This window comes from Acomys russatus, chromosome 5 (genome assembly GCF_903995435.1).
Source record: "Acomys russatus chromosome 5, mAcoRus1.1, whole genome shotgun sequence".
Lineage (NCBI taxonomy): Eukaryota > Metazoa > Chordata > Mammalia > Rodentia > Muridae > Acomys > Acomys russatus.
Genome location: NC_067141.1, coordinates 56,954,307 through 56,976,158, shown reverse-complemented (window position 1 = coordinate 56,976,158; position 21,852 = coordinate 56,954,307). Strand labels below are relative to the sequence as shown.

At 49.7% G+C, this 21,852-nt stretch overlaps 3 protein-coding genes across 5 annotated transcripts in view; all 3 read right to left on the bottom strand.

Annotated features, from left to right (window-relative positions):
* Positions 1-808: 808 nt before the first annotated feature.
* On the bottom strand, positions 809-4,618 carry LOC127189526 (cytochrome P450 26A1). The gene is made up of 7 exons (XM_051146404.1): positions 4,368-4,618; positions 3,953-4,177; positions 3,402-3,692; positions 3,162-3,320; positions 2,326-2,460; positions 1,591-1,743; positions 809-1,337 (listed from the first exon to the last, which is right to left on the bottom strand). Exons 1-7 carry the CDS (start codon positions 4,554-4,556, stop codon positions 996-998), a joined length of 1,494 nt encoding a protein of 497 aa, XP_051002361.1. The 5' UTR covers positions 4,557-4,618; the 3' UTR covers positions 809-995.
* Positions 4,619-9,053: 4,435 nt separating this feature from the next.
* LOC127190088 (cytochrome P450 26C1) lies at positions 9,054-16,263 on the bottom strand. Its single transcript, XM_051147129.1, has 6 exons — positions 16,037-16,263; positions 15,393-15,617; positions 14,677-14,952; positions 13,138-13,296; positions 11,622-11,939; positions 9,054-9,702 (listed from the first exon to the last, which is right to left on the bottom strand). Exons 1-6 carry the CDS (start codon positions 16,238-16,240, stop codon positions 9,325-9,327), a joined length of 1,560 nt encoding a protein of 519 aa, XP_051003086.1. The 5' UTR covers positions 16,241-16,263; the 3' UTR covers positions 9,054-9,324.
* A 2,104-nt stretch (positions 16,264-18,367) lies between these two features.
* Exoc6 (exocyst complex component 6) overlaps positions 18,368-21,852 on the bottom strand; it is a 141,491-nt gene continuing 138,006 nt past the window's right edge. For all 3 annotated transcript variants that reach the window (XR_007830660.1, XM_051146401.1, XM_051146402.1), the window contains 2 exons: positions 20,264-20,376; positions 18,368-19,049 (listed from right to left, as the gene is read on the bottom strand). Coding sequence is in view for 2 of the 3 variants with exons in the window: in XM_051146401.1 (XP_051002358.1) it covers positions 18,917-19,049; positions 20,264-20,376 (246 nt within the window). In the remaining variant the exon portion in view is untranslated. The remainder of the gene's footprint in view (positions 19,050-20,263; positions 20,377-21,852) is intronic.

The window sequence follows — 21,852 nt, the reverse complement described above, 5'->3', positions numbered from 1 at the left end:
AGCGCCTTCTAAGTAAAGGTGACACGATAGCGGTTTTCTTTTTTTGTTGTTGTTGTTTCGTTTTGGTCAAGAATTGTCCATAGTCAGAGTGACTGGCTCTGCTTTATCTGAAACATCAACTTCAGAGACAGGTTCTGCCTCTATATGGCACGGATTAATTCTGCTGGCTTAGATGTTGGATAGGCTGACCCCGTTGCTATAGAGGGATGCTGCCCCTTGCACCAGCAGCATTGCCTTCCCAGAATCACTTCTCTCTAAAGCAAAACCAATGAGCAACACAAATAGCTAAAATCTTCCTGGGTTCAACTCCCAAAAACATAAAAGAAAAAGGATCTAGAATTAACTTTGGGCCAGGATTGAAGAGCTGGGACCTTTCCTTGGTGACAAAAGCTCCGCCCTACATGCGTGAGGCCTTCTATCCAATCCCAGCACCATAAAAACATAAATCAATTTAATTTAACTAGCCTCGAGAAACCTTCAAAATATGAAATCTCAAGTACCTTAGAAGAAGTTGCAAAAAAAATACTTTTGGACCAGCACATACATAATACATATTTTCTCACATGGAGGGAGGAAAATATGGTTTCATTCTAAATCATTTTAAGTACAGGAAGTACAAACATTGAACCAGTCAATTTTCCTTAACAAGAATTTCTGCTGTTGTATTTTGCTCTTTTGAGCCAGGATCTCTGCAGCCCAAGCTGGCCTTGAATGCCCATTTTTTCCTGCCTCCACCTTTCAAGTGCTAGGATTACAGTGTGTACCACCATGGCCAGCTTGCCAACAAGAATCTTAAAAGCAAGAAAAACACTTTTTAATTTTACTTTATTTGGAAACCATACAAATTCATTATTTTAATATTTAAAGACACGGGGGCTGTAGTAGAGACACATAAATATTATACTATACATTTAGAAATTAAATAAAGGCAATATGACATTATTTTTTTTTTAAAAAATGTTCACTTCAAATTAGTCCAAGAGTTGAAGTAGCTATCAGATATCTCCCCGGAAGTGGGTGAATTTTGCAGGGAGATTGTCCACAGGGTACACAGTGGGGCTTGTTTTCATTGTAGGAGGTCCATTTAGAAGCTGCCAGTCACAGCGCCTGGCCAACTCTACCGTAAATATCTTAAGGAGAATTTTTGCAAACTCTTTGCCCACACAGCTCCGAAGGCCTCCTCCAAATGGGATGAAGCTGAACCTGGACACGTCCTCTGGATGAGGCGGTATAAAGCGGTCAGGATTAAACTCCTCCTTGTTGGTGAAGAGATCTGCCACATCATGGGTGTCGCAGATACTGTAAATAACATTCCAACCCTTGGGAATCTGGTAACCCTGTTAGACAAAAAAAAAAAAAAAAAAAAGTCCTAAGAACCACCAAACCATTCGGACTTGAACTTGCAACGACAAGAGGTCAGCACCGACATGGGTGGGGTTAAGAGAGGAGGGCAGATGGGAGGATTGGTTTCTATTAGCAACTGAGGCAGGACAATAGCAAAGACTCCCTGAGCCACTACTCAGGGAGGCTCAAAACCAGAACAGAGAGGACAGGGTGGGGGGTGGGATGGTGGGTGGAAGGAGAACTCACATTCAACTCAAAAGTCTTCAGAGCAACCCGGAACCCTCCTGGAACTGGTGGGTTCAATCGCAAGGTCTCCTTAATAACGCATCCAGTGTATTTAAGCTGTTCCAGCGTTTCCATGTCTAACTTGTTGTCTTGGTTGCTCTTGCAAAGCAAGCCCTATCAAAAACAGATACAGACGTGAATGATTCTTGGGCACCCCAATAAAATCAGCCCAGCTGGTGTCAACAGGACTCAACTTGTTTACTAAACCCAAAGGCTTCTGGGTAGGAGAGGATAAGGGAGAAATACAGCTAATGAGAAGCCACTTCCACACTTCCTCAGACCAAACTGATCATCTATTTTCAGCCAGGGAATATTGTTCACCAGGTAGAAGGGTCATACCCCGCCCACTCACTAACACTGCCTATGCTGACCAGCTGTTGGCACTAGTCACATTATTTATGTTCTTGAACGGGCAAAAATCCACAAAAAGAGAACCTGGCAATCTCTACAGTTCTCCAAAAGGTGGAGGAGGAGGAGGAGGAATACAAGGCCAAACTCTGCCCAAGAGATATCTTAGCACTAAGACCCGCCTTTTTAAATTCACAAAGCCTGAGTCTCTCTCCCACAATTCCACCTAGCCCTTGGTCCTTCACTTTCATAATACCCGATAAAAGGAGCAAACTACTGGGGGGGGGGGGGGAGCGCGCAGGGGCATGTCAGTAGAAGAAAATCCTAGGTAAACAGGGAAGCTACTACCTTGCTCTTTATCTCTTCCCGAACTTTCTGGAGGACATGTGGATAGAGTCCTAGGTAAGTGATCAGCGATGTAGCTGCACTGGCTGTAGTTTCATGGCCACCAAAAAGGAGCTCTGTTGACGATTCTTTTAGCGCCTAGGAATAGAAACAGAGGGCTTATACAGATCTGCATGAAGTTTTACAGCACCGTTACAAAGAACCCAACTGAGTATATTGCATGGAAGACTACAAAGGTAAATGTTTTGCTCGTAGAAGGCCAAAGAATGCACACAAAAAATGCAGAACTCCCTTAATCCTACACTTCTGCGACCTCCTGAGTCCCAGGCTTTAGCCTTGGTTTTATTAATACCTCCCAACGTTCCTTTAATCTTTGCAAAGGAGACTTTTCCCTTTGAACCTTGGAACCTTCTCAGCTGCACAGCCACCCTCTTCCACAGCTCTCTAGACCAGCGGTTCTCAGCCTTTCTAATGCTGCAACCCTTTAACATAATTCCATATGTGTGGTGACACCAACTATAAAATTATTTTTCGTTGCCACTTCATAACGGTAATTTTATTATTACCGTTATGAATCGTGATGTAAATAGGATATGTAGGATGCTCTTAGATGGCCCTTCTGAAAAGTCCTTCGGACTCTGAAGGGGTTGCGACCCATTAGTTTGAGAACCGCTGCTCTAGACCTAGCGTCAACCGTCAGGGTCTATCAGTGGAGTTTGAACAGTGTGCCCACCTGGAAAAAGCTAGATCCCTGACAGCGCTTTGGAGACCCCCAGGAAATGTATCTGGAAAGCCAGAGACACCCCTGAGTCTTGGCACCATTTAAAATTGCCTCTCACCTGCATATCCAGCCTTTCTCCCCTCTCCCATGAGTGCTCAATCAGAAGCTGCAGTGCATCCTTGCAAACCCCGTCTGGCTCTGCGGCCCGAAGCCGGCGGATCTTGGAGCGAATGTTTTCCTCGATGCGCGCGTGAATAAGGTTCCGCGCCTTCACGCCCTGAGCGCAGAGAAAAAGTGACAGTGAGCGGAAGCCTTCGCCTTGGGAGCCTCTAGCTCCGACTTCGCAAACCGCTCTTACCCGGTACAGCCCGCTGAAGGGCACGTCAATGGGGAGAGAGAAGAGATTGCGGGTCATCTCCTCGAAGGCCTCCACCAGCTGTTGCTCGTCCTCCCCGCTGCTCGCCGGACCCGGCTCGCAGCCCAGCAGGATGCACATGGCGATTCGGAACATGAGGCGCTTCACCTCGGGGTAGACCAGGAGGCCACGCTCACCACAGCTTAGCCACTGCTCCAGACAACTGCTCACCTCCTCAGCAATCACTGGTACATAGCACTGGAGAGCCTCGCGGCTGAAGGCCTGCATAATCACCTGAGCCCCACCAGGAGCAGAGATCGTTACAATCCTCCATGGCCCCAAACCCCACATGCCCTTCCTGAGTTCCCTTTCAGGAATCCCCAGTGCCTCCAGAACTAACGCGCCCACGTGCTGGCGGGGAAAGCTAAAGCGGATCTCAGAGAGGATCCTAGTCCCTACTTCACAGGGCTAGCCCTCCCCCTGCATCTATTTGCCGAGCAAAGGCAAAGAATGAGGTCTCTGTGTTAGCTAAGGAGTTGCCACCTCGCCCTCACCTTCTTTCGCTGCTTGTGCGAGGAATCATGCAAGTTGGAGAGACAGCCGGCGCCCAGGATGGTGCGCACCGACGCAGGCCAGTGCACCGACACCAACCGGTGCTCTCCCAGCAAGATGCGCCGCACGTTATCCGCGCCCATCACCCTCACCGTGGGCCGCCCAAACAGATGGGTCTTGTAGATGAAACCGTATTTCCTGCGCTTCATCTGCAGAAACTTCCTCCGCTGAGAGGGAGGTGGAGGAGAGAGACCCGTAACTCGCGTGAGGGGGCGCCGGGGAGCATCTAGCCTCCGTCTAGCCTTTCTTCTAGCCTTAGTCGCCTCCCTCGCGAGGACACTAATCCCGGCTTCGGCCCACGCCCGGAGCTGAGACGGACTCTGGGGAAGCGTCAAGCCCCTTCCCGAGATCCCTTACCTGCAGCACCATCTGTAATGTTTCCCCAAAGAATGGGAAGCCCATGGTCCCAGGGGGCAAGGGGAGGGCGCAGCTACGGTCGCGGCTGCTTACACAGTACAGGTCCCAGAGCTTGAGCGCCGCCAGGAAGAGCAGCAGCGGCAGCACGAAGGTGCAGAGAGCACTGGCCAGCAGCGCCGGGAGCCCCATGGCACGCAGCAGCCTCCCGCGCCACCTGCCGCCGCCGCCCTCTCTCTGAACCCCGCCGCGCGCCCTCTTTATAGGCCGCCCAGGTTACTGCCCACATTACCTTGGTCAGACAAATTAGTTCACCCAAAGTTCATCTTTAATTGCGGATCGGGCCCCTAGCTCCTCCCCCCTCGAGGCGCTGCCCAAAATCTTTAACCGTTTGTTCCGCACCGAGGCAGAGGCGGCGCTCTGGCGGCTTCCCTCCGAGCGCGCCTCCTGCGGTGCGGGGCTAGGAACACCGCCTTCCCAGTTTTAGGTGAGCTGAGCTCCGAGTTAGCAGGGAGCGGTTGGGGGCGGGGGTAGTGGGTTGTGGAGCAGGGTTCCGAGAAGCGGGAATTTGGAATGCTGGGTTTCCCTAGCCGTCTGTTGCCCCTCTCACCGGGTCAGAACGGCTGCCCGACCCCGAAGCCGCTTTCCTGGCTCTCCATTTACAGGCGCTTTGCCACCGGCTCTTTTCCATATGCTTGGAAAGCGCTTTCAAGAATCACCATTCAGTGGACTTGACCCACAGGTTGGGTAAATGAGACCCCCAAACGCTTCCTGATCTGTGAAGATCCCTAGAAGATACCAGGGCTAGGGTCCAAGCCAGATTCTCGGAGGTCAAGTATGACTGGCGGATCGTGGGCCCTAGCTCTCCATTGTCCCAAAATGAGCTAGTGCGTGAAGTCTTGGAAAGTCCTGCTTTGGAGTTCAATGCAAGTAAGCTTCCAGGTCTCTGGGACCCTAGGTGCAGCTTTGCACAATCCTAATTATCTACTTTAAGCTCAGGAGGCGGCGGCGGCAGTACCGGCGGCAGCGTACTAAAGAGACCAGTGGCTCCAAAATCAACGCCCATTTGTGGTAATATCGCCAAACCGACCCAATTCCTATAGCTCTGGAGCTTGCAACCCCAGCCAGACAGATGAGAAGAGGGCCCCCAGTCCAAGAATATATGGGGAGGAAGACAGGAAGGAAACCCAGGGTCCCTTTCCACCTCGGCTTGCCTCAATCTTGGATGAGCCACCAGAATTCTTCCTGTCTGTTTCCTTTTCTTAGGATGGACTTTACCAGTCTCCACTCTGTCTACACCTCAAAGTAGCTGTGAGTTCCCAAAGAGGGCTTCTGCTTCCAAATAGTACACTAGGCTACACCAATGTGGTCTGGCCTCAGGGCTCTAGAACCTTCCTCTAGCCTCTTCGATCCCCCCTCCCCAAAGTAAAGCCACGAGCCTGGCAAGAGGGCAGTTTGGCCCTATGCTTCTGCCACCAGTCACTGGGAACTTTAAGGGAATCCGTACCTAGGAGCTCCGGCAGCCAATTCCGAGCACATGGGAACTGCGGGGCGCGTGCACGTGCACGTACAACACACACACACACACACACACACACACACACACACACACACGGTTTCCCTCACATCCTCCAGCTACACCGCTTCGGCCAGCCAGTGCCACACACTGCTTTGGTTTGGGCACTAAACGCACCAGTGGCGCGGAAAACAAACAATGATGTGTGTTTGTTTAGAACTGAACATGGGTTCTAGCAAAAGCACACCCGCTCCCCTTGGGAAGAGTCCATAGGAGATGGAGCTTGCCTTCTGAAAGTTGTTCAATATGTCTTTCCAGCGGTGGTCTCTAAATGCCCCCCCAGGTTAGTAACAAAATACTCAAATGCCGGAAGGACCCCCACAAACCTAGCAACTGTCTAAAGCGGGATGCCCCTGGGTTGTTTGACAGCTGCCGCTGTCATATCTTGTAATGATTTGGTTACTGTAAAGAACGCGAACTTCTGGCACCCGCAGGAACGCGGACGAATTGTGCTGGAGGTAATTCTCAGAAATCTCGGTCCGCCCCTTGGAGAGCGCCTCCAGCCGGTGTGCAAAGCCAGCCAGCGGGGGCGTGACCTGGGGCCCATTCCCAACCCTTTAGCCTGACCCGCCTGTGACCCTGCAGGCCGGACCGTGACATCCCAGTGAACTCTGCTGGGCCACCCCACCAAGTTCAGCGTGCGCCAGATCACAAGATGAGCCCAGCTAGCACGCTAGAAATGGCCACAGAGAAAAACTATACTTAAAAAATAAATAAGACTCTAACTGGCCATCAAGATCTGCAGAGAGCTTGGCAGGAAAACATTAAATGTTGGAGTGCACGATCACTTAAAAAGCTCTTGAAGGGTGAGCAGGATCAACAAATTACCAGCCCAATAAGAACTTTGATCTAGAAACTTCACCCAAGTTTATTGAGTGGTGGGGGTTGGGGGAGGGGGGTTGGCTCGCTGGGAAACAAAATGTTTGCCAAACTGTTTTTTCCTATTGCTATGGGTTCAGGGTCAGGTTTCAGGTGGTGGCTGTTTGTGCTGTTTTGGTTTTGCTAGTGGACAGGGGTGGCAGAAATCAGATGGCCAACACAACCTCTGGGCTTTCCCTTCAGCCCCGGCTAGCTTTCCCTCCAGTCTCATGGGTCTATTCCCTGCTGCTGTTCCCAGCTTTGGCTGGGGATCCAGGCCAAAGCAACCGACTCTTGCCAATATCGCCTCAGACAGGGTCCCTTGTCCAACTGTTGGAACTTAGACACTCTGTTAAAGGACCGGTTTTATTGTTGGTTGGTTGGTTGGTTGGTTGTTTTTGCTTGTTTCTCTATGCTTTTCACCACTGGGCATTCTTGATGTGTGTGTGTTTGTTTGTTTGTTTGTTTTGGGTTTGCTGGTTTATTAACTGTCTGCCTCTTTATGTGACATCAGAAGTCCAAGGAGAAAGAACTATATCTACTCTTTCCCTATAAACTTGGAGTTACTAAACCAGGAGCCTACACATTTTTGAATACCAATGATATGATGAAGCCATGGGAAATGAGGAAAACCAGAGTACCTTCCATGGGCTTATAGCTGGTACAGACCCCCCAAAAGTAGTCAAGTCTCTTTGAACCATTTTGCCCTGGCTTCTGAAAGGTACCTCTCTAGTTTTTTCTCCCTAAATCGGAATCAACCTCAAAGCAGGCTCTTTTGGCCTCCTCATCCAGATTCAGGCTTCTCAGATGCTCAAAGTGGTGGGCCTACACCACGCCTTTGCTCCCTCTGGTGCCTGCCCAAGCTCAGGGCCTGGCCTCCACGATGACCAGTGGGTGGTTAACTGTCCTGTAAGGGTTATAGCGGGGCTAACTCTAACAGCTGTTAGCCTTCAAGTACCTGATTATGCCCAACTTGCCTTCAGGCCTCAAGATCCACTTTAAGTATAAGGTCAGAAGGCCACCTATTTCCTCCTACAGGGTCAGCCCAGGCCAGTTACAGCTTCCTTGTCCTCTTGCCCAGGAGTGTGGGAACATGGGTGGCAGGTTGAAGTGGGCTTTTGGGAATGATGACAGGATGACAGTGGCTTTGATTTAAGCAGTGGTGGGAACCTCTGGGCTGGAAAAGCCAGCAGACGTTTAGACAGAGTAGGGATGGCCGTGGAAGAAGCAAAAGGGCTGAGCTCTATGTGGCATTGGCTCAGAGGTGGAGTCAGGAAGGTTGAGTGATGGAGAAGGGGACGCAGGACATCAGTGGTCTCTTTGGTTCTCAGTTTTTCCTTGGTACTAGTGAGGAGAGTGAAGCAGTAAGCAGAACAACTCTGTGGGCAGATGCTGCAGAGATGCTCCAAATCCAGGTGCATGGTCCAGATGCGGGTCCAGATACAGGCGCCAGAGGGAAGCATGGGACGGAGGCTGTCCAGCATCTAGACTCTCTGGGTATAGGCTACAGGTATGTCCTTCAGTTAAGTCTCTGTACTCCATCCTTTTCACTCTTGGCCCTCACACCAGGGGACCAGCTGCCCAACTGAGCCACAGCATCCTTATTCAACCACTGACAGGGAATGTTATTTCTTAGCCTTCCTGTTTTGGTACAAATATCTCTTGTTTATCTCAACTCTCCCATGAAGGGATTATGGCTCAACCCCACATGAACCAGACTGATTTAGAGACATCTTCAGAGAACATATGATCTTCTATATAAACGAGGATATTAAATACATTCTTGAAGTTGGAATTTTTCTTTTCAGAAGTCTCTAGCAGAAATCTGCTGGTGTTGGCCCAGTAGGAACCCTGGGGCCCTTTTGGTGTGTCTCTTGGACAAACAACAGGTCGGTCTGGTATCCATCCTGGTATCCTGATAACATTTTTAAAAGTTGCAAATTCAGCCGGGCAAAAAGTTGCAAATTCAGTCAGGCGTGGTGGCGCACGCCTTTAATCCCAGCACTCGGGAGGCAGAGGCAGGCGGATCGCTGTGAGTTCGAGGCCAGCCTGGTCTACAAAGTGAGTCCAGGATGGCCAAGGCTACACAGAGAAACCCTGTCTCGAAAAAACAACAACAAAAAAAGTTGCAAATTCTCTTCTAGTTTGATATGTACACACTTAACTGCCGCCGCCACCTGGGCCCCAGATCTAAGCTCCCTGTTGGACTTGCCACCTGAAAATGAAGCCAGGTTTCATTTAGTGAGATAGGTTCTTTCTACCGTTGGCTGCTTTGAGATCTTGGGAAATGCCTACCGCGTGAGGTGCGCCTCTACTCTCCTTACCCAAGGCCAGCCGCTTCTCCACTGCGGGTGTCTGTGGTTCATTCTACTACTTCCAATCTAGCAGAGTTGTCCCATAAGCATTTGTTAGACCCGTGACTCGGTGAATGTGCCCGCGACAAGGACCTTGGGAGCTGAAGACGGGCAGCGCTGGCTGCTTGTGCGCAGCAGCCACTGGGCAAGCCAAGGCTAGAGAAGCAGCGAGTCAGAGGTGTAGCCCATCCCCCGCACCCAAAGTCGTGAGAGGGTGGAAAAACAGCAGAAGCCCGTCCACCGGGTGCACGATGGGCACCGTCTGCATGACCGGGAAGGCAGGTGTAGCTAGCTCCCAGCGCGCGGTGCGCACCAGCTCCACTGCGAGCAGCTGCAGCACCGCCAGCGCTAGCTCCTGGCCCAAGCAGCTGCGCGCGCCGCCGCCGAACGGGATGTAATGGAAGCGGCCGCAAGAGCCCCGCGCATCTTCACTCTCCACGCCAAAGCGCTCGGGATCGAAGCCCTCGGGCGGGCTACGGTACACTGCGGCTGTCTCGTGCGTGTCTCGGATGCTATACATTACGCTCCAGCCTTTAGGGATCTGGTAGCCCTGCGAAGTGAGGGGGCCATCTTGATCGCAAAGCACCGGGGGAAGTGGCAGGAGCCAATCCCACCCCCCTTCCCCGCAGAAGCGCCAAATGAGCCTCCAGGGGCCTGTGATTAATTAACCCTTAAGCCAGAAGGTCTGCATTGCAAGCTCAGCGCCTTCACTAGCGAGCCATAAGATCCCAGACTGCTTCCTCCCACCACTATTTCTTAGTTGGGAAAGTAAGAAAAAAAAAAAAAAGATTTTCATGTTGTTGAGAGAATTTCAAAAGGAGGCTGGCACACATGAGTGCCCATGAAATCGAATATTTCTTATGAGTTTGTTGCCTCTCTTTGCCTGTTCTCTTCTGACACGGGACACTTGTAAGAATATATCTACCAGCTGTCTGAGCTGGTACAGCCCAAATAACAAGGCACCGTCACTGCTCTGGGATCTTTCAATTATGAAACTCTTCTTTGCATTTAACTGAAGACTTCCCCGCCTTCTCGCTCAGAAAACAATACTACCTTGTGGGTGTGCTTTAAGAGGGTGCACACCCTCCTTGCCGACCCCCACCCTCAGCTCTTTTAACCATCCTGCCCCCTTGCCCCCTGCTGGCTATTGCCAACTGGGTGGAGGGGGAGGGGGGATACCTCATTCCTGCTAGGAAAGTGCTCCAGCTACTGACCTACATTCTCAGCCTGTTAGGCTTGCTCACACGTCTTCCAGTCTTTGAGCTACAATGCCACCTGTCCCTCAAACGTGCACTTTTCCGGAGCCGGTGGAGGCTCATGACTATTCAAGTTCTCACTACGGGGAAAACACGTTGGAATCGCCCAAGGAATGCTCTTTCCTCTCTAGCCCCCAGTTTCTCTACAGGTACAGCTGAAGGTGGTGAGCAGGGCCTTCCCTGCGCTCCGCCCACTGCTCTGGAAGCTGCTGGCTCCTCCATTCCTCTTCCTGGTCTCCTGGGCACACCAGCCACTGACTGCAGCATCAAGTATAAGCACCCAAGTCGCTTCTCAATACAGCCTTTGGCTAGGCAGCTTGCGCTCTAGGCAGTTTAGCCCCCCCTTTTTTTCTGGAATTACCCAACACTAGAGATCTCCTTCCTTTTCTGCATGGAGCTCCTGGTGGGTGGAATCTGTCTCTTCAATGAACACACACACACACACACACACACACACACACCAGCCCTTTTTGCTCAGGGTACTGCAGCAAAGCTATTCAGGCAGAGGCCCTCAAGTTCTGCACTGTGAATTCCCCAAACCCCAATCCTACCAATCCACCAAACACCCACAGCCTGGCATGGAGTATCAAGAGCTGAAAAAAAAAAAAAAAAAACTAACTAACTTTCTCCCAAAAGGTAAACTGAGACCCACAGTAAAGGGAGAACTGCCCAAGATTATTCTGCGGTGTAATTGGGCCTGGTTCTTAACCTTGTCCAGCCAAGGGCAACCCAGTGGAGCCATTAAGATTTTGTTCTTTGTATTTAGGCTGTTGCATTTCCCACGAATATGCCCTAAGTCCAAGCTTCGGACAAGTAACAGTGACTTAAGTCTTGTGGGGGAACCGGAGAAGTAGGGCACCGCCTTTGCTTTCCAGCCACATACACTGACTGGCTCCTTAGTAGTACAGCTCAGAAAAAAAATGTTTGCAGTCTAAAACTCGGTTCTAATTGAGTTGATCTAGCTAGATCGCTGATAAAAGCTCAAGTATATAAAATTTCTAACCTTGCCAGCTCTTCAGGCACCGGACTTTGCATCTGTCTACTGGGGTCGGAGGAAGGAGAGTCTGGGAGATAGAGGAGGGCTCGGACTACTTTACAGGAGGGAACGCTGAGGCCCTGGCAGGGAAAAGAGATCTCTGTGCCAATCCTCCTGCCCCCTTCCCACCCCAGCACCACCGCAAGCGTCCAGCGGCCCAGGGTGCGGCGCACTTACGTCCAGCTCAAAGGTGCGCAGCGCCGTGCGGTAACCCCCAGACACCGGCGGTAGGAGGCGCAGAACCTCTTTGACTACGCAGTCCACATAGCGCAGACGGCCCAGCACCGCTAGGCTAAGGTCCGGCTCACAGCTGCAGTCCAGGGCAGACCCTGTGGTCCGGGGTACGCAGCCGCAGGCGCGCCCCAGCCCCTGTGCTGACAGCTCCTGCTGGATTTTGGCGATAGCCGCTGGGTGCTGAAGAAGCAGCAGGATGAGCGATGTGCTGGCGCTTGCTGTGGTGAAAAAGGCCGCGAAGAGAAGCTCCACGGCCGACTCCTGCAAGACAGCCAGGAGGTTCTGAACCTACCCTGAAGGTGTAAAGCATCCGAATTTAATCTCTTGTGCTCAGCCTAGCGCCTTGATGGCCTACCCTGGCGGCTATACTCGGGGCTCTGAAATCGGTCAAAACTCAGGTCTATCACTTGTGAAAGTCTTGTTGAGTGGTAGGCAGAACCAACATCTATACACACCTGCTTTGGACGAGTTCTTAGAGGCGATACAGGGATATTATTCTATGCGTTATTCTTACTGCTTTAAATATGTTAAGTCGTTAGATTCTCACTGCTCCTATTTTACGAGGTTGGAAACGGAGGCTCTGGAAGGCGCTTCAAGTCCCTTCCAGCCTTGAGACTGGGTATTTCTCCTCTCTCCCCCCTCCCCCCTCCTTCCCTGCGATGCATCGGGCAGGGCAGAGGCACCTGCATCCCAGCACCAGCCTTGCTCCAGTGCCAGCAGATTCTTGCTTACCCTTTTTTTGCCCTGCTTTGCTGAACGGCATTTCACAGGCCGCCCCCGCCGCCCCCCCCCCCGCCTAAGTCTGCAGTATCTTCCATCAGTATCTTCCACCAGTGTCTGTGCTTGTATGCTGTTTTCAGTGACTGCAGCATGAATATATACCACCCACCCTAGCTAGGGCTTGGAACAGAGCTCAGCTAGCTTCATTGCTTCTTGACCTCTGAAGCAGATCCGTCCTGCCTGCCAGTACACGTGCTCTAACCTCTATGGGGAAGGGTCCTAACTCTATAGGAGACTTTGCAGCAGGTACCAGGGGCCAAGGTAGCTTATAAAAAGGGGCAGGGGAGTGTTGACTTGGCAAGGGAAAATGTAGCTCTAAGGATGGGGAGCTTGATCACCAGCTTCAGAGTTCAGAAGGGGGGACAGGCATGTCTCATAGGTTGGAGGGTGGCAAAGGCATGCAGCAAGCGGTAGAGTGTAGGGGGGCGGGAAAGGATGAGGTCATCTAGGGACAGACTTAGGATTTGATGCTACTGGAAGCAAGGCTACAGTCCAAGGCTTCATCAGCTGGCAGATGTGGCCGTCATGACTGGAACACAGGGTCCCTCTTTTCCACCCTGAGGTAATATCTGTGCTTCAAAAGGGCGTGAAACCGGATATGACTGGGTATGGGTCATGTGTGGAGGGATTACTGAGGAAGGACAGTCAAGGGTGGGAGGCATGATCTCCCATCACCTACCTTCAACTCCTGCATAGAGAGCTCCTGGCCGAGCTCCCTAGCGCTGCTAATGATCAGGTGCAGAGCATCACCTGACTCTGCTGCCTGTTCCTCCTCATGAAGCTTCTCAGCAATGGCCTCATCCAGGTGCTGATACAACTGGTCCCTGGCCCGGATGCCCTGGTGTACAGGGAGAGAGGGCAGACAGTGGTAGGGAGGCTCAGGGGCCAGGCTTGTCTACCTAGAGTCACTTAGATCAGTATTTCTCAACCTCTGGGTCCCGACCCCCTTCCACAGAGGGAGGGGGAGGTCTTCTAAGACCATCAGAAAGCACAGATACTTATATTACAATTCATAACGGTGCAGAGTAGCAACAAAAATAGTTTCATGATTGGGGTCACTACAACATGAGGAGCTCTGTATTAAAGGATCACAGCATTAGGAAGGTTAAGAACCGCTGGCCTAGAGCCTGGTGTTAGCTTAACGACACACCTAGCATGTGCTAAGTATGGCTCAATATGTAGTCATATGTGTCTCTACAAACACCACTGTCTTGATAATCATCACCAGTCCTCTCTGGCAAGACAAATTACTGTCACCTAGAGGGCAGAACAGAGAGCTCTGAGGGGCCAAGCACTTGGTCCCTCATACAGCCGCCAGTGCAGGTACCAGGCACAGAACCGTAGAGGTGCAGTTTGCCATGGCCCGTCCCTTGAGTCCCCTGAACTAGATTTAGACAAGGCGGTGAGCATAAGTGCTAAGGACACTACTGCATGTTCTAAACATTAGCTTCTTTCAGGAGTTGGGCAAAGGGGGCAGGGATGACTCTCCAGAGTTCAGGAAGCAAGCCCAGCCAAAACATCCCGCTGGGGGAACCCCTGAAACAGAACAAGTTTTGTAGCCATTCACCTCTGGGACTGTGTTCTGTGACTTCAAGAAGGCCTGCTTGTCAATAAAAATAAAAATAACACTTTGCAGGTTGCAAGGACTAAACCAGAAAATGTGTGCAAAGTGCCCAGGGCACAAGATTCAAGATTCTTTTTTCAGGTGTATCACATTTATTCAAGCGACTGAACGCTCTAGGGCAAAGGGAGAAAGAAGGCAAGACCTAGGTTCCTTAAGCTCTGAGGCCCCGCCCATGACTTTAAAAAAAAAAAAAAAAAAAAGCCTTGCTTCTCTGATTCTGAAACCAGCTGGGAGCCTACACCCCTAGATCTGAGCTTTATCCGTCTGTCGGCTTTATCTGTAGCCCTCCGGATCCTGCGCGCTCCCGCAATGCCAACCTTCCAAAGGGTGTTGAAGGCACTACGTTGAGAAAGGACAGGCCGCCTGCCTGCCTTGAAGCCGGCTACAAAGACCCAAACTCAAGAAGGCTACCCTGTCTGAGCGCGTGAGTCTGGAGCATCCCCTTAGGGGTATGTGACTTGCCCCGGGTCACACAGAGAGCAGCCTTGGTCCCTACCAACCACCACCCCATCGCAGACTGGGCCACGTTCTTGGTCCAGGGTACCACATCTGGCACGTTCTTGGTCCAGCGTACCACATCTGGGGAGGCATTACCTTGCGCAGGCCGCTGAAAGGTACATCCAAAGGCAGTGAGAAGAGGTTCTCCACCAGCTGCTCAAAGATCTGGGCCAACCTGACGCATTGCGCTTCGTCCAGCTGCAGACCCAGTAGGATGCGCACGGCCATGCGGAAGGTGAGCGTTTTGGCCGCTTGGTAAACAGCTACGGGTCCTCGGGTGGTACACCAGGAGCGCACCTCTCGCCGCAGCGCCCCCTGCAGCCGTGGCACGAATCGCTCCAGAGCGGAGCGGCTGAACACGCGCGCTAGGACCTGTAGGGAGCGCGCGCGCGGATCAGCTCAAGGAAAGCTGGCCTCTTCTGCTCTGAGACTCCGGGAGCCTGAAGGCGAAGTCCAGTCCCTTCTTCCTCTTCTGAGCCGCACAGGCCTAAACTTGCTGACTTGAATTCTTCCACTTTGATGTACGGAGTCCCTCCCATCCACCTAGGCTCCAAATGCTAGCTGCTCCACAAAGTCTTCCCTGAATCCTCTTAAATCTGAATCCCCATAGCTGTTGGCATCTGACACAGAAGATCTAGAATAAAGGGCTTGTAACCCTGCCCTGGCTTTAAAACTCAAAACCCGGAAATATAAGGAGACTGACCCCGGCCCACCTGTTCGTTTATTGAGGACCCTGGTCAAGTTCTTAGTATACAGAACACCGCAGGCACCCAGGAACCATGGATCTTAAGTTCCTTTGCTTTCCCCCTCACCTTACGCCGTTGCCGATGGGGCTCGCCAACTGCACCGAGGAGTGTATGTGAACCTAGCAGAATGTGCGTGCTCCTCGGCCACTGGCTACGCACCAGGCGGTGCTCGCCCAGCAGGATGGTGCGCACGTTCTCCGCACCGCTCACGCGGATCACTGGCCTGCCCAGAAGGTGCGTCTTAAACACTGTCCCGTAGCGCTCGCGGCGGGAACTGTGGAAACCGGAGCCCTGCAAGCAAGGGGGAGCTTGAAGGGCCTCTGGGTCTGCGGGGCTGCAGACCTGTCCCAGACCTCTCAACTGCCTCTTCCTTAACAGGCCTCTTAGCTGCGTAGACGCCCACTGGTGAGGTGAGATACAGGCTTTGACTGGGAATATGAGTGTCCAAGGATGCCTGGCTGTGATGTGGCTTAGTTTTTCAGTCTATGCTTGCAAGACGTGGGTACCACATTTCTCAAATCCTCTATGCTCCTAATTTAGAATTTCGGTGACACAGGGTTTCCTAGAAGAAACTGAGTAGCTAGGCAACGAGGAGGGGTTGAGTAATTCCCCCCGAATCCTGGGTAAGGATTCCTGTGAGGTGCACTGAGAACTAAGAGTGTCCAACGGGAGATGCAGAAAAGGGGGCACTGCTCAATAAAACTACTCACCTGAACCAACCAGTGCAGCGTTTCGCCCAAGAACGGCCAGCCCATGGAGCCCTTGGGTAAGGGCAGTGTGGAGGCTGGATCCCGGCTCAGAGTCCAGCGGAGCGTCCAGAGTTGTTGGGCCAGGCCAAGCAGCAGACCTGCACACGCGAGTGCAGTGGCCGCAGCCCCCAGCGTGGACAAACAGCTCAGCCCCCAGGAAAGCATGACAAGACTGGGGGTGGGGGAGGGGAGGACAGGGCGAGGGCTAGGCCACTGGGAAGGCAGAGAGCTCAAAAACTATGCAGAGCTCACCTCTCCAGTCCAGAAAAGGCCCCAGGTTAGGAGCCAAGCCAGAGATTAGTAAATTCAGACAAAACTGCTGCTCTTAAAACAAGATTGTCAGCGGAAGGCGGCAGTAACTCTGAGTGCTTAGAGAATTTGCCTTTCTGGAGGCTGGAGTCCCAGGACATTTCCCCCCCCCCCCCCGACTTCAGTCAAAAAGTGCTATCCCTCCATGGTGGGCATTTGCCTCCGGAATGCTCCCACCTCCTCGGAGCAGAGCAGCCGAGGAGACCCGAGCAGCCGAGGAGACCCGAGGCTGAGAGAAGCAACTCACCAGTGCAGCCAGCCACTGTTGCGATTCTAGGGGCTGGCTGCAGACCCCTGCCCACTTTTCTCCTTCACCCGGTTAACTCTTCTCCGTCTCCCCTGACACGTTTATATTGTCTCTCTCCCTACGGCCTGGTCTTGGGTCATATAACGTGATGTGTCACCCCACTCAAGTGTAATGATTGGGAGCAGTGGGCAGTGGCGGGCTCACCTTGCGATCCAAAGAGGGAGTGGCATCTGGGCGGGGACTGAGCCCCAAGAGTATGCTCAGGCGGGGCATTCAGTTTCGCAGTGCAACTTCGGTGCTTCCCTGTGCACGCACCGAGTACCACCAGTGTAAGAGGCCCACTTGAGGCTGAAGCTCCGCGCCTAGCTATGCTTTAGGCTCTCCCGTCTCCAAGCCGCCCGGTAGTCCCCCCACCCGTGAGCCTCAAGACCTCTACTGTTCACCACACCAAGGCCAAAAGGTCGGGGTAACTTCCCCTTTGCTCAGTCTCTTTCAGAAAAAGTGGGTTGTGCCACTAGCGTTCCGATGGAGGATAGCTGGGGCTCACTCGGTTCCTCAATCTGCCACTTCAAGGGAGCCTTTGGGAGATGGTAATTTCACTGCTCCTAAGCTTCACCGGGGTACCCAAAACCCTTCAGAATCCCGTAGTAGCGGGGCACAGCTCTAGTCTCAGGCCCAAATCAAATTCTTGCTGCTTTTTCAGTGCCCATCTCAGGAGAAGGCCAGATCCTGCCCTGGCCCCTGGGGACCTAGCAGCTTGCATGTTGGGCTTTTGTGCCCGTTCTGGGCTGCAATGCCTTTCTGCCTACCCAATAGCTAACAAAGCAATCTGAAGATGTGGGGAGATGGGAGGGGAAGCGCAGGTGGGGTGCCTGTTTTTTTGGAAAGAGTACAGAGGAGCCCAAAGGGTGTCTGCTCCAGGCTATATGGCAGATCCTCTTTCTAAATGCCCAGATACCTGAGCCAAAGCTAGGAGTGTTCCCAAAAACACACAGTGGGGGCCAGTCACATTCCAACGTCTTCAGAGCTGCCTGACCACTGCTCCTAACGTCCAGAATGCACTGTCTTAAGAATTATTGTATTTCTTCACTTTGAACAGTGAAGTACTTTCAGTATTTTGTCAAGAGAACTAATATATTCTGTTTTGTGTTGTGCCCCTTTGGGTAATTAGGAAATAGGCCTGAAGGAGGCTGTTTGAAAGGAAAAACAGCATCTTGAACAACTCTCCACCTTTTTTAATATTTTATCACAAAATCCAGACATTAAGCATAGCTCCTCACACTTATTTTACAGAGTCAGGTAATCTTACAGGCGTAAGTCCGGAAAGTGCAAAGGGCACTTCAGCATAATTACAATGGAGAAAAAACAAAGGTCAGGTTTACATCGACGTTTGTGTCCCCGTGATTTCCCCAAAAGAAAATGTACATGTGCTGCAGGTTTCAGAGTTCAGTGGCTCTGGCTTGTCCCCACAATAGACCGCATCCATCTAGTCTCTGAAGAGCATTAACCTGAACCCGCTGTAACTTCATTATGCTGAAAGAACATGGCTGACCTAGGACAACCTACTCTGGGCATACACAGCCCTTCCAATGCCTTCTCTTTTAACTTAAACCAAACTAGAACTTTAAAAAATGGGTCAGCTACAAGAAATACAGACAGAAATATTAACTTCAATGAACAAAACCAACACTTCAGAAAGTCCACACTCTTTTCTTCATTTTCAGAATGATTAAGCTATCCAAATAACAAATGATTCTTCACCACTGGTGAGCTGAGTTTGATCTCAGGAACTTTCAAGTTTTTTGTATTTCCTCCTCAGAATAGGCAGGACTAAACCTTTTAGGTCATGTAAGTCACATTGAGGTGAAAATAAAAGCTAAAAGTCCAACAATGACAGCAAAATAAATATTCCCTTATCAGCAGTGGCTCCATCCCAAACTATAACTGACACAAAGCTCCTTCGAGTTTAAATAGAATACTTACTTACAAGCAGAGATATACATTTTTCTAATATTTGCAATCTGTTTCATATACAATTTATTGGGTTTATATATTACACTTTTGACCTTTCCTCTAAAATTGAAAAAATTTAATGTTACATGTTTCTATATAAAATAGTAGTATTCAATTATTTAAAAATCCATACAAATGATGTTTGTTACCATTACTTGTTTAAGCCCTCATCAGTGTATTTCTTCTGCTGTAGATTTTGGGTTCTGTAAACAAATTATTGTCTCTGACCAGTGCTGGCCACTGAGAAGCACTTGGCCATGAGTGTGACCTGTCTACATGTGCTGGGACATACCAGTCACCAGGCCTCTGAGCTGTTTCACCACCGTCTCTATCAGCTTCTCTCTGTCTCGGTCGTTCTTCCGGAACTGGGCAAATATGTTATTCTTCTTGTTGGTGTCCTTCATCCTACAAACACATACAGATGTAAAACCGCTGCCTCTGGGACTGACTGATGAATTGATTGATTTCTTTCTTTCTTTCCTTCCTCCCTTCCTTCTTTCCTTTTTTCCCCCTTCTTTCTTTCAACATGCTCTGAATTGTCCACCACTAACTCTGTGCTTGAAATGAAAAGCAGTACTACCAAACTTCCTGAGACAGAAGCCACACAGACAGTGAGAAAGTGATGGCCTTGCACTAGCAGACAGATCTAAGAGTGCGCTGCCTGATGCCATGTTAATTCCTAATATCAAGCCATAAGGTTTGTCAGGCTACCTTACATGGCCGTAACACAGCAAGGTGATGGGAACATGAAAATGGTATCAGACAGTTTTAAGATGAAATGGTTTTGACTTAGAAGTATTTTATGCCATCATAAAATAAATTTATATAAATTGTGAATAGTTTCTTACTTTTTTTTTAAGTAAAAAACCCCACAGGTATCTTGAAGTTTGGAAAAACAATATACAATTTTAACATAAAACTGTACATTTTAACAGTTACTACTTTAAACAAAATATGACCAATTGAAGAAAAGATTTGCCATGCAATGAGGAAAAAGGAACACACTGCTTAGCTGCACCAGTAAACCCTAGTTTCTCATTTTCACAATATAGGTTTTTCAAACCAGGTATTTCCCTACCTGCAAAGAAAGCAAGATTTAGATATCATTCCATTTCTTGGCTCTGTTTTGTTTTATTTTTAAGTAGCTCCAATTCTTGTACCTCCAAGCAAACACTTTTCTCTCCTCTTGGGGGATGGGCTCAGGACCTAGCATTGCGCTCTACCTTCCAGGCTTCTGCTAACATATTTGTAAGGCAAACTGAGCCTGAGATTTTCAGGATACGTTAGGAAAAAACATTTTCCTCACATATATAATTATAACAACTTGGAGAGAAAGAGACTTCTCTCCGGTTCATCAAAACGAACTGAATCTCTCTCTTCCCCTCCCGCCTTCCTTCCATGTTTTCAATCTCACTATATAGCCTTAGCTCCCTCAAACTCATAATCCTCCTGCTTCAGTGCTGGGATTATTGGCACATGTCATCCTATCTGGCTTTAAAACTCCATCTAGACATTTGTCTTTTCAGAGACATTTCTCGTTCCTTACCGCCAAATCCGAACTTGTGTAGAATGCTATCCAGAGTAAGAACACACAAATATTGTTTTGAGAACATACTCACTTCTCCAAGAGAGTGAGGGCCGAGTGTGGGTTTACTCGGAGATACTTGGAAGCTGGCCGTCCATAGTCAGCTAGGTAAGTGGACCAGTCCCAGACCATGAACAAGTCGAGGAGCTGAGCAAGAGAGTGGAAACATCATGTCAGTTTTTCGACATTTATTCGAATCAAGAATATGCTTCTTGGCTCATTTCCATATGATTTTCTTTTTTTTACAATAAAATAAAGAGCATAACCGGTGTACTTCACAACCAAAATAGTATTTTTTTTTTTTTTTTTTTTTTTTTGCTGAATTTTTCAGCAGTCACACTTTATGGCATTTTCCACACAGCAGTAATGAAACCCTCTAGCAGTCCCATCAACACCTGCCTGATCTTTGTACACTACCTGAGGCTCAGGTGAGGCTTGTGCCACCTGTATGTGGAACAGGAAAGTGCCTTTTTTTCTCAGAGGTATGTTTACCTTTCGGGGAAGCTGTTTGCAGCCAGACTTTCCTAAAGTAATTTAAAGCAAAAGCTCAGATAATCTCAATTAAGTGCATTAAACGCCCTCTGCTGGGTTCTCCTCTGGGATGGACTGCTATCATGATGAAACCCCGGGCTTCAGGACTCTGTCTGTTAGCTCTTGCTAATCATTCTGTATAAACAAACAAACAACAACAAAAGACATCTGTTTTCCGTAGTGTCTCAAAACCGACCATCCGCTTTATAAACTCCACTTAGAATCATTGTCAAATATTGTTATAATCTTTTAAAAGCCATGCAAGGCCGGCCGAGAGCATCAAAGTCCTTATCCACCGTTAAGCCCTAACCCTTTAAGCCCTTTAAAGCCAACTTCCTATCCACCCCCACCTGAGTTGCTGCAGAAAGCCTGATGCTTTACTTACTATCTCCTGAGTTTTTATGTTCTTTTTCAAAAAACATAGTTTATAAAGAAGGGATCTATTGGTTTTGCTCTCACATGAAGGAAGCGCTTATATTCATCCACAGGATGTGTGTGTGGACCCAGTAGCTCTAAGTGGAATAAAAACTTTTAAGGTAATTAAAGCCACCAAAAGAAAGATTAGGAGAAACCAATTTTAGGGGGGAAGGTCAGGACTTGTTTAACTCTTTATTTCGCCATGAATTTGTAACTGTTATACATACAGACCCCTATAAAAGCTAGAAAATGCAATAATATATTTTTAATTTTAAATACTTATTTTTATTATTTTATGTGTAAGAGTGTTTTGCCAGCTGGGTGCTTGCCTTTAATCCCAGCATTTGGGGAGGCAGAGGCAGACCGTTGTGAGTTCTAAGCCAGCCTGGTCTACAAAGTGAGTCCAGGACAGCCAGAGCTACACAGAGAAACCCTGTCTAGAAAAGAAAGACAACTAAACAAACAAATAAATAAATAAACTAACAAATAAATAAATATTTTTTAAACGACTGTTTTGCTTGTATGTATGTCTGGCCACAGGTACCACATATGTGCCTGGTGCTGGAGGAGTTGCTGAGCCTCAGTGTTGGTGCTGGGAACAGAACCTGGGTCCTTTGCAAAACACACTCTCTTAACCACTGAGCCCACTTTACAGCGGGCTGAGATAATGAAAGT

Coding starts and splice junctions, on each gene's coding strand:
- LOC127189526 (XM_051146404.1), bottom strand. CDS start 4,556: ATGGGGCTCCCGGCGCTGCTGGCCAGTGCTCTCTGCACCTTCGTGCTG. Junction 4,178..4,367: donor CATTACAGATGGTGCTGCAG/GTAAGGGATCTC, acceptor CCTCCCTCTCAG/CGGAGGAAGTTTCTGCAGAT. Junction 1,338..1,590: donor TGAAGACTTTTGAGTTGAAT/GTGAGTTCTCCT, acceptor TTTGTCTAACAG/GGTTACCAGATTCCCAAGGG.
- LOC127190088 (XM_051147129.1), bottom strand. CDS start 16,240: ATGCTTTCCTGGGGGCTGAGCTGTTTGTCCACGCTGGGGGCTGCGGCC. Junction 14,953..15,392: donor CCCATCGGCAACGGCGTAAG/GTGAGGGGGAAA, acceptor CGCTCCCTACAG/GTCCTAGCGCGCGTGTTCAG. Junction 11,940..13,137: donor TCTCTATGCAGGAGTTGAAG/GTAGGTGATGGG, acceptor GCTGTCTTGCAG/GAGTCGGCCGTGGAGCTTCT.